Here is a 10,995-nt window from a genome sequence, read left to right as displayed (position 1 = left end):
GGCCTTGGGACTTAACCCGGATTTCACAATTTGCACAAATGCCTTGGTCTTAGCCCGGATGTAGTCACTAGCACAATTGCCTTGGTCTTAACCGGATGTAATTACCAGCATAAATGTCTTGGGACTTAGCCGGATATCATTCAATTGCTCATGCACACATATACATCAATAATCATTTCCCATTCATATTTCATTTTCGTTACTAAGGCTCAAACACAAACATATCACTAGCATAATCGCCTTGAACTTAGCCGGGTATCATTCAAATACTCATACACACATAAATCAATAGTCATTACACATCAATTTTTCATTTCACATAATTCGAGTAGGGTCATTTCTTAAGGACTTACCTCGGATGTTGTCGAACGGCTTTGACGGCTATTCGATCACTTTTTCCTTCCCCTTATCCAATTGTGGCCCTCTAAGCTCTTGAGCTAATTCAAACAAATTCAATTTATTAAAGTCTCGCTTGCTAGCCTTGGCGAATACATATATCATTGATTCAACATCACATAACTAAGCACTTTAGTCAATTTTCTTTAATTACGCACATTCGGCCTTAGCTCACAACAAGGTAGCCGATTACCTAAGTCAAGAATAGGCATCATTAAGCTTGCCTCTAACCGAATGCATGCACAATAATTCCCCTCATGTGGCCGATTATGCTTAGTCATTCTTGCATAAAATCAAAAATAAATTGCAAGATTTTCACATCATATGTGTACTAGGCCGAATGTACATGCAAATTTCACAACATTCTTCAACAAACTTCTTCTTTAAACAACATATTCATCACTTTCTTCATAATCAAAATATCATGTGCAATCATATATACACATATAAGTGCAAGGTCAATTTCAAGGTGTCCATAGCCATCCAAAACACAAATTTTAACTAACATGCAAGAAGCATGAACCATGCTCATGAATGCATCATGGCCGAATACATCACAATCATGCCCTTTCAACTTAAATCATGGTTAAACAAAAAAAACTCAATGTCTTACTTAAAATTGGTACAAAGAAGTTTCGAGAGTAGTCAATCCATCATTGCATGCATCATTAGCAAGCTTCACATTTAGCATGCAATGGCTTTAACACAATAACAACTTTGGCCAAATGCCATTTCCATGGCATAACAAGGATTTAAACCATGGCTAACATGCACATCAAGTTAGCAACCAAAACATGCATGAAACTCCTAACACAACCTCATACATACCTTAATCTTGATGCAAATTTAGCCAAATCTCCTTCTAGATCTCTTCTAAACCAAGCATGAAGCAAAAATCCTATCTCCTCCTTAGTATTTTTGGCCAAAAGGAAAGAACAAGGATGAACAATTTTTTCTTGTTTTTCTTTCACTTGCACGGCAATGGGGGAAAGGATGAGCTATTTTTTGATTTTTTGTTTCTCATCCAACATCATTAATTATTTTATCATTTAATTCATCATGCATTAACAAAACATGTTTCAACATGTTTTCTTTGCCCATAAACCATGTCATGGCGGCCACTAGCTTGTTTTGGGGAAATTTGACATGCAAGTCCATAGTTTTGCATGCATGCTTTAATTAGTCATCACACATTTCCCTATCGTACTTTCAAAGTTCACTACTAAGTCCCTTCTAGTGAAATTCACCTTTATAACACTAAATCAATCATCAAAAATGTCACACATGAGCACACACATATTATAGCCATCAAAATAAATTTTAAATTATTTTTATGCCTTGGTTTTGTGGTCCCGAAACCACATCCCGACTAGGGTCAATTTTGGGCTGTCACAGTAAGACCATGTCTGGGACATGGCATTGTCATTATACCATATGTTTGAGGCTTAGTGAATATTCGATAGCATTCCAAATGGTTCAATGGTGAGAGTTACAGTTTAAGTTAAACGAGAAAAATATAACCATGTTGTGAGTGGTATAGGTACCTATTTGAAATGTATGAGATGCAAGCTCAATATATGCTATGTGAATTGTATTGGATAGTGATAAGTAAGTTGTGCTTATGCCTATTTTTGTATTATGAGCATGATGATGAATGGTAAAGTTGTTGTTATATTTATTTGCATACCACTTACTAAGCTTTATACTTACTCCCTCTCCTTTCTATTTTCTTATAGTGTTGTCAAAGTAGCTCGAGGATCATTGCCTGCGTCAGAGAAGCCAGTCACACTATCATCCGAAGCACTTGGTATAGTTAGATATTTTATTTTGATTATGGCATGTATAGGACCCTGACTTTTGAGTTTTGTGTCATTGTTAATTGGCCAAATGTGTTGGCTTACTTTAGCATTTGATTCATTTTGTATAGGGCCATAGAAAATGGCTAATATTGAAAGTTTATATATATGAATGCAAAATAGTCTTTCATGAATGTGAAATTGTTGGCATGGTTGAATATAAGAAATGTATATAGTCCTTAGTTGTGGTTGTTTGGTTGAGAAATCATTTTAAGTTAGACTTTAATATGTTAGATTGTGTTTCAGGGTGGCAAAGGCTTGGTAGATAGCCTTATATTGTCCATACGGGTAGACACACTGGCAGCCCCATGGGCGTGTTGTCCAGCCGTGTGTCCCCTGTACGTAAAATTTGCAAGTCAGTATGCATGGTAGTAAACACACGGGCAGAGCCACGACCGTGTGTCTCAGCAGTGTAGAAGACACGGCCTCTGGCCACAGGTGTGTGCCTTGGCCATGTGCCCCTTATTGGATGCTGACGTTAGAAACAGAATGTCAATGTTATTAGACACGGGCGTGTCTTAGCCATGTGAGGGACACGGGCCATAAACACGGGCGTGTGGTAGGCAGTGTGAAAACCCTTGTAGGCACGAATTTAGAATTTAATTCACACAAATTTGGGGCACGGACGTGTCCCCTTGTGCTTAGGCCGTGTAAACCACACGGTTCATTAGCACGACCATGTCATAATACCTACACAGGCGTGTTGCCCTTTCAAACGTGCGTATGTCCTGTTTCAAGAGTTATTTTTCTAAAGTTAGTTAAAGAACTCAGGTTGGTCTCAAATGGTTTCCAATGGATGTTTGGGGCCTTGTAGGCCTATATTATGGAGTTTAAACAAAGTTCAAAAAATTTTTAAATTTGATCGAGTCTTAATGACATCGATATGATTGTATGCATGTGATTAAGTGTGGTAACACCTCGTATCCTGTCCTAGCGTAGGGCTCGGGTGTACGGTGTTATAATAAGTTATAAAAACATATTCAAAATATCCAACAGTCTCAGTCTCACGATCAAAAGTATTCTTGGGATGGGCAATTTCTGTACAGGAAGGGAAAAATTATGGTGGTAAAAGATATACAATTGCGATAAGATCTGTTTTATCATTTTCATGCTAGATGTGACCAGGAAACGTTTGTTCAGCTTGCTTTATTGGAAGGGTCTCACGTCAGATGTTAAAAAATGGGTTAGGGAGTGTGTGCCTTGTCAAAGTGCAAAAGTGAGTCAGTGGCATATCCTAGTCTTCTTCAGCCACTACTTATACCTAACAAAGCTTGGTCAATGGTTAGCTTGGATTTCATTGAAGGATTGCCCAATTCCAACAAGAAAAACTCTATTCTAGTTATGGTGGATCGTTTGACTAAGTATGGTCATTTTGTGGCTTTATCCCATCCGTATACAGCTAAGGATGTAACACAGAAGTATTTGACCCATATTTACAAACTGCATGGCATGCCCGATTTAATCATATCGGACAGAGACAAAATTTTTGTCAGTCATTTTTGGCAAGAATTATTTCGAAGGGTGGGTACCAAACTCCTTTTGTCCACAGCCTACCATCCTCAAACTGATGGGCAGACAGAGGTGTTGAACCGATGCCTTGAAAATTATTTGAGGTGCATGACTAGCGAAACACCTGCTCACTGGTCCTATTGGTTACCTATTGCTGAGTGGTAGTATAATTCATCCTTTCATTCATCCATCTAGCTTACTCTATATGAAGCCTTATATGGCCAGTCGCCACCTACGCGCATGCCCTATTTAGCCAGGACTTCCTCAGTACTGGTGGTCGATAGAAGCCTACAATCTCGAGAGGCAGCGAGGAAACTATTGTAGTTCTATTTAAAGAGAGCTCAGATACGCATGAAGCTGTTTGCTGACAAACATTGTTTGGATAGAACTTTCCAAATAGGGGATTTAGTTTATTTGAGGCTGCAACCCTATAGGCAACAGACAGAAGAATTCTTAGTCAGAAACTATCTCCAAAGTTCTATGGACCTTTTCCTGTGATCCAAAAAGTGGGAGAGGTGGCATACACTCTTCAGTTACCACCGGGGTCTCGTATTCATCCCACTTTTCATGTCACTTAGCTGAAGAAACATGTAGGTGCATCATCTACTCAGGCTCATTTGTCATTGGTGGATATTCATGGAGTATTGCCAAAAGAACCAGTTCGGATTGTGGATAGAAGAATAGTCAAGAAAGGCAATATAGCTGTTACTGAAGTCTTAGTGGAATAGGCTAACTCTTTTCCAAAAGATGCGTCATGGGAGTCTCTCGACCTGCTTCAAACCAAATTTCCTCATTTTCATCCTTGAGGACAAGAATTTTTCCTAGGAAAGAAGTACTGATACGGGCTAGAAAACAAGGAGCAGAAAATAGAAGATAAAAGGAAAGAAGTTAGTTTAAACAGTTAACCTCATTTAATTAAAAGTAGAGTTTTGATCTTAAGTAAAACGGAGAGTTTTGATTCTAAGGTTAAAACAGTAAACGGGGCGCAGAACATTAGTGAAACGTTGCGTTTGGTTATAACAAAATTTTCCACGCTGTTCTTTTGTTATTTTCTCTTATTAAACATGAGTTGTATAGGGCAAGCAGTTATCAATATACAGATGAACATTTAGATTTCTCTCTTCTTCCTCGTTTTTCTTCTTCTCTCTCAATCTTCTTTTACTCTAAGTTTTTTCGCGCAACAAGGTGTCGTCGCCACTCGCTACCATCCTATGATGCCCCTGTAGCTCCTGTATTGCTTCCCTCAATCAGTCCTCAGCCTCAGGTAGTCGTCACTCTTCTCCGCGCTGTCTACCAACAACCACGCCGTGGAAATCAAGTTTTTAGAGAGAGTCGACATTTTAAATTCGATAATAATTGATAAGTTAGTTCTTTCTAATTAACTTTATTGTTGTAATAAAAACATTTTTTATTTCTCTCCCTGTTTGTCTTAATTTTCCTGTAAAATTTCAAAAAGAAAATGCTGCATGGTGATTTTTTTTACAAATGGCATTAATATCTAGAATTAAATGGGTAAGGTACTCAAACTGACTGAAAAAAAAATTGAAGTACCAAAAAATGGGTATAATATAGAGGGTAATATTTGAAATAAGCCTAACAAGAAAATGGATATGTAGTAGTATTTTTTACTCATGAGACCGCACATCCAATTTCTATCATCTTTTCATATCTTCAAGCATTATTGCACATAAGCTTGTCGGTAGGAGATTGGGAGCCATTAATATAATAATCCTCCATTGTATGGCTATTAGATTCTATCATGTCAAGCAATTAGCAATCGTCCAGCCGAAGTGATCTTATCACTACCCTTTGCTTCTTTTAACCACTGTTTTCAATTTGTTAACTGGGGATTCCATTCATTTGTGTAAACATTGGATTTTGGGTTTGGGGAAACAGTATTCATGATAATCACACGGCCACAAAAGACATTTTCATAAAGCTGCCGTATGTGTATATATATATATATATCCATGTCATCGTCATCCACTTGCTAAATTCCTGAGTGTACACGGACTAAAGAATATATTCTTTATCTTATAATTATATATAAATCAGAAAATTTTATTATAACAGTACTGGAAGGAGAAAGATATGGAAGATAATCAAAATGTCAAGTGAAAAATGAAACAAGATTAAAGATAAGTTTTATATTGTTGTTCTGATTCTGTAGTGGTGGAATCCGATTCTATAGTGGCTGCTTCTCGGTACACCAATACTCGATATCAACCTTGGCGCCCCTGGGAGATTCTTAAACCACTTAACCACTTGTGGTTGAACATGAAGACAGTGGTTTTTGTCAACGTTTGGCGCCACACCTCCTAAGGGGGCATTTATCGATCAGCTGCTCACTGTGTGTTGCTTCTTGCTGGTTTTGTTCTACTCCTCAAGGCGTGTACTGCTTTGTTGTTTCTATTTGCTAACTGAATTCATATTTTGTTGGAAGAAAAGACAAAAACAAATACTATCATTAGGCATCCGCGACGAAGGTTTTGGCTTTCGATGGTCAAAGAAAGAGAAAGGTACTTTTTTGTTTTTTTGGGTTCCTTTAATAATGGGTGGGGAGAATTTGATATATTTCTCTCCTAATCTTCCTCCTCTGAAGCATTTTTACTATAAGTTAGCAATCTTTAATACTATAAGTTAGCAATCTTTAATAAAAGAAACTTTGTTATTACAAAAATAAACTGTTCGTTAATATGATAATTTTCAAATAAAATAATAAAATGAAAGAATTCTTAGTATAAAACAAAAGGTTCCAAGGATGATGAGTCAAAAAGTAACTTATGTGAAGTGTGAAGACCATTCTCTCCTCCAAGTTGAAATGAAACCATCAAATGCTCTTCCCTTCCCCTCTCTTTAAATACCCCCACCACTCTCACCATGCTTTTCTACTCACACTCGAGATCAAATACCAACATAATTACCCAAGTTGAGAATAGGAGAGAGAAAAAACAATGGTGGGTTCCCCCCCCCCCCCGCCCTTTTAATTTTTTTATTTTGCTGCTCTTTTTATGTTGTCATCTCACTCATTATTCGTCCTCTCGTTGCTTCATTCAAAGTACAAACAACAGACAACAAACCTATGTTGCTTTCCTAGATACTATTACTAACTCGCCTTTTATTGTACAGGAAGGAGGATACCAGGATAATAGATGGGAAGGGTATGTGGATTGGAGGGGCAGACCTGCTTTAAGGGGCCAACATGGTTGCATGGTGGCTGCCTCCTTTGTCTTGGGTTAGTTACCTGATCTATTCCTTTTTGTTGCTTTTGACACAAATCAAGGGTGAGCTTCCGCTGTAGGCTTATTTTATAGGTTGGTTCCATCGCTTAGTTTAATGATAAATTTTGGCTGTACGTAGTTGTGGAAGTGCTGGAGAACCTGGCCTACTTGGCAAATAGTAGCAACCTGGTGCTGTATCTGTCAAAGCACATGCACTTATCTCCATCAAAATCGGCAAACTATGTCACCAATTTCATGGGGACAGCCTTCCTTCTGGCTCTGCTTGGGGGCTTCTTATCCGACACTTTCTTCACTACTTTTCACATCTACCTCATAAGCGCACTCATCCAATTCCTGGTACTCCATTTTCACACACTTATCTTTAGAACTCTCTATGTATTGTTTCATTATTGCACTTCATCCGCATTGTGGTTGTCATAAATAAAAGACACGGGCAAAAATCTGATAGTGTTCCCTCCCTGCGAGTTCGGTATAAACAAAAAAACCCAGTCCGCCTAGATACAACAACTAACGTGGCCTTAGTAAAAAATGTCAGTATATTTGTCCACTTTCTTTCGGATCCCAAAAGTAAACTAATTCTGAGATAATAAAACAGGGTCTGTTTCAATTCAACCTTCCATCACATATTGGAACTTCCAACAACAATCGGTTATGTTAACTATGCTTTCAAATGCCTCGTATTCCATTAAAGAAATTCCTTTTTTTCTTATCCATAAATTGGGAAGTGGGGCGAGTGGGTCCTGGAGTAGGCCAATGTTGGGGTATTAGTCATGGGACTTATCCTTACAAAGCCGACGCCTTGGGATTTTAGTTTAACGATAAGAGAGCTTTAGCTCTACACGTACCGCATGAGTGTCAAACAGTCGCTGGAGCTCCTACCCTATGTCGTACGTCTAATACACGGTAATTTTCAACTCTCATCCACCAATCACTGTACAGTATGTGGCTGGAGAAAGAGACGAATCCGAAGAAAATACTGGGAAAACCAAATCCATTTAATAATGGGTGCGTAGCTTTCTTCGAATGAAAAAGGGAAATGAAGCAAAGGTTGCTCATTTCATTTTAGGCAGGCTCATGAACCACGTGGGCGGCCATTGATAGAGCCCAAGCGAAACTTGAAAGTCTATTTAACTGAGAATCATGCTCACCCTGCACAATTCAATATAACAAAGCCATGTCGTCAACAACCCGGTTTCTTTACAGCAACATATCATTGAAATCTTCGCAGTGCAATCCTTGTGTGGCTAACGCCACATAACGGAAAAACCAAATTGAACGGCCCAACAAGTTGGACCTTAATGCTATCGGCTTTTCGGTTTAGTATGTGGAAATCAATCATATAGGGAACTGACGAATCAGTTTGATCCAGGCGTACTCATCTCCTCTTCCCTATCTATTGTACTCATCTCCTCTTCCCTATCTATTATACAACCTTGGATGCTGTGTATGTATGGATTTCGGACTTGAAAGTCTTTCTTATGTTTGAAAACTGCATGAAACCGAGTTTACCTAGCTGTATAAGGAATTGAATGCAAGCTTCATTTCTTCCCATGAATGCCTTAAAAGAGATACAAAGGAAAGAGAAAGGAATGCTTATTATGAATCAAAGTTATTCAAATTAATTGCTGGGGGACTTCTAAAGTCTACACACTTGCTAATTGAGCAGGCATGCCTAACCAATTGTGGTCCTTGAAACAGGGGTCGGTCATTCTTGCAATGCAAGCTCGGACTGCTTCCCTAAAGCCACGAGAATGTAGTCCATCAACCCCCTCCATTCCATGCCATGAAGTTGGAGGTGGGAAAGCAGTAATGCTGTTCACTGGCCTCTATCTTGTGGCGCTTGGTGTTGGAGGGATAAAGGGTTCCTTACCAACACATGGCGCTGAGCAGTTTGATGCCAACACCCCACAGGGAAGGAAGCAAAGATCCACCTTCTTCAACTACTTTGTATTCTGTCTCTCATTCGGTGCACTCATAGCCGTCACATTTGTTGTGTGGGTTGAAGATAATATGGGATGGAAGTGGGGTTTTTCCATCTCTACAATTGCAGTATTGTTGTCAATCGCAATCTTCCTTGCTGGTTCGGCTGTTTACAGGAACAAAATACCCTTTGGCAGCCCTCTTACAACCATTGGCAAGGTAAAAGCTACTTCAATTATCAGACCCCACCTTGATGCCATTCCTGTAATGAAGAAATAAGTTTTGTTTTTTGCTTTACTTTTGCTTTACTTGAACAGGTTTTGATTGCTGCTATGCTGAACAGTTGCATGAGCAAAAATCCAAAAAATGCCATTGCGAACCTGACAACGAGCCCTTCTTATCGAACTGAAACCAGCAAGGAAGGAGACCACCAAATCCCAACTGAAAGCCTCAAAGTCCTAAACAGAGCAGCGGTGAACAAGCCAGCTTACCCAGCACTTGAATGCTCAGTGCAGCAAGTAGAGGAAGTCAAGATCGTGCTTAAAATCTTTCCCATATTTGCTTGCACCATTGTTCTCAATTGCTGCCTAGCTCAGCTCTCAACTTTTTCAGTTGAGCAGGCAGCAACCATGAACACTAAGCTTGGTTCATTGAAAATTCCTCCAGCTTCCCTACCAGTCTTTCCCGTGGTCTTCATCATGATCCTAGCCCCGCTTTACGATCACTTCATTATCCCATTTGCTCGGAGAGTAACTAAAACTGAGATGGGCATCACTCATTTGCAACGAATTGGGATTGGTTTATTTCTTTCCATGGTAGCCATGGCAGTGGCAGCTCTTGTCGAAATTAAACGAAAAAGAGTAGCAACTTACTCTGGCCTACTTGACTCAACCAATCCATTACCCATTACATTTTTGTGGATTGCTTTACAGTACTTGTTCCTGGGATCAGCTGATCTTTTCACCTTGGCGGGGTTACTAGAATTTTTCTTCACCGAGGCGCCCTCAAGCATGAGATCCTTGGCTACATCTCTTTCTTGGACTTCCTTGGCAATGGGGTATTATTTAAGCTCGGTAATTGTATCAATAGTGAACAATGTGAGTGAGAACTCAGGGCACAAGCCGTGGCTGTCAGGGCATACAATAAATGGATATCATCTGGAGAGATTCTACTGGCTTATGTGTGTGCTTAGCGCCTTGAATTTCATGCATTACCTTCTCTGGGCCATGCGCTATAAATACAGATCAGCAGGCAGTAGCAAGTAAAACAAGCATGGCCAACTTCTGATTTCTTACTACGAAGGAGCAAGTCCTTGGTCAAGTAAATGGATCGATCAAGTTAAAATGCCAGCTTGGGCCATGCAGAGATAGAACTCAGGCTAATGCAAACTTCAGCCCCATACTATCCATTTTGAAAGGACATAAAAAGCTATGAGGAGACCCTCTTTTTTTTTTTAATCTTTATCTCTTTAATTATTTTCTACTCTTTTTATCTCTTTGACTGATATGTAAATATTCTCTCTTTATTTCTTTAGTTTTTCCTTTCCAGTTACTTGTATAAATACCATGATATTTTATCAATAAAGTCAAAATTTTCAGTCTTCACAAAACTTCACTATGGTATACAGAGGCATGGACATAAGACAACACTATCTTTTCCCTTTACCACCACCTAATCCCAATCCTTTGACTCCCTACCCCAATCACATTGTAAGTATTTTATTGAAGAAAAACTCAATGGATGAAGGAAACCGAACACCATTTATTCAACAATCATTCAAAATTTATACAAAATAAAATCAACAACCCACTAACTTTCTCCTAAACTTAAGCAACACACAAATAACTAATTCCTAAAAACAGGAACAAACTTTGGCACAATCAACTTAACAAAAAAACACAGGTGGACATGTTTCACTCCTGAAGCATTTTCTTAACTCTCCTCCTTGTTTTAGAGCTGCAAATACCAAGTCTTGACCTCAGAAACTCGAACTTGCAAGCAGGCAATGGTTTGGTTAAAATGTTTGCAACTTGATTTTCTGTTTGCAGTAGACAATAATCACATCTCCATGT

At 38.9% G+C, this 10,995-nt stretch overlaps 1 protein-coding gene across 1 annotated transcript; it reads left to right on the top strand.

Moving 5' to 3' along the window:
• Positions 1-6,545: 6,545 nt before the first annotated feature.
• On the top strand, positions 6,546-10,532 carry LOC108472914 (protein NRT1/ PTR FAMILY 4.6-like). Its single transcript, XM_017774479.2, has 5 exons — positions 6,546-6,718; positions 6,891-6,996; positions 7,122-7,339; positions 8,702-9,142; positions 9,241-10,532. The coding sequence occupies exons 1-5, from the start codon at positions 6,716-6,718 to the stop codon at positions 10,186-10,188; spliced, it is 1,716 nt and encodes a 571-aa protein (XP_017629968.1). The 5' UTR covers positions 6,546-6,715; the 3' UTR covers positions 10,189-10,532.
• The last annotated feature ends 463 nt before the right edge of the window (positions 10,533-10,995 follow it).

Source organism: Gossypium arboreum, chromosome 3 (genome assembly GCF_025698485.1).
Source record: "Gossypium arboreum isolate Shixiya-1 chromosome 3, ASM2569848v2, whole genome shotgun sequence".
NCBI classification, from domain to species: Eukaryota; Viridiplantae; Streptophyta; class Magnoliopsida; order Malvales; family Malvaceae; genus Gossypium; species Gossypium arboreum.
This window is presented reverse-complemented; position numbering and strand designations above follow the sequence as displayed.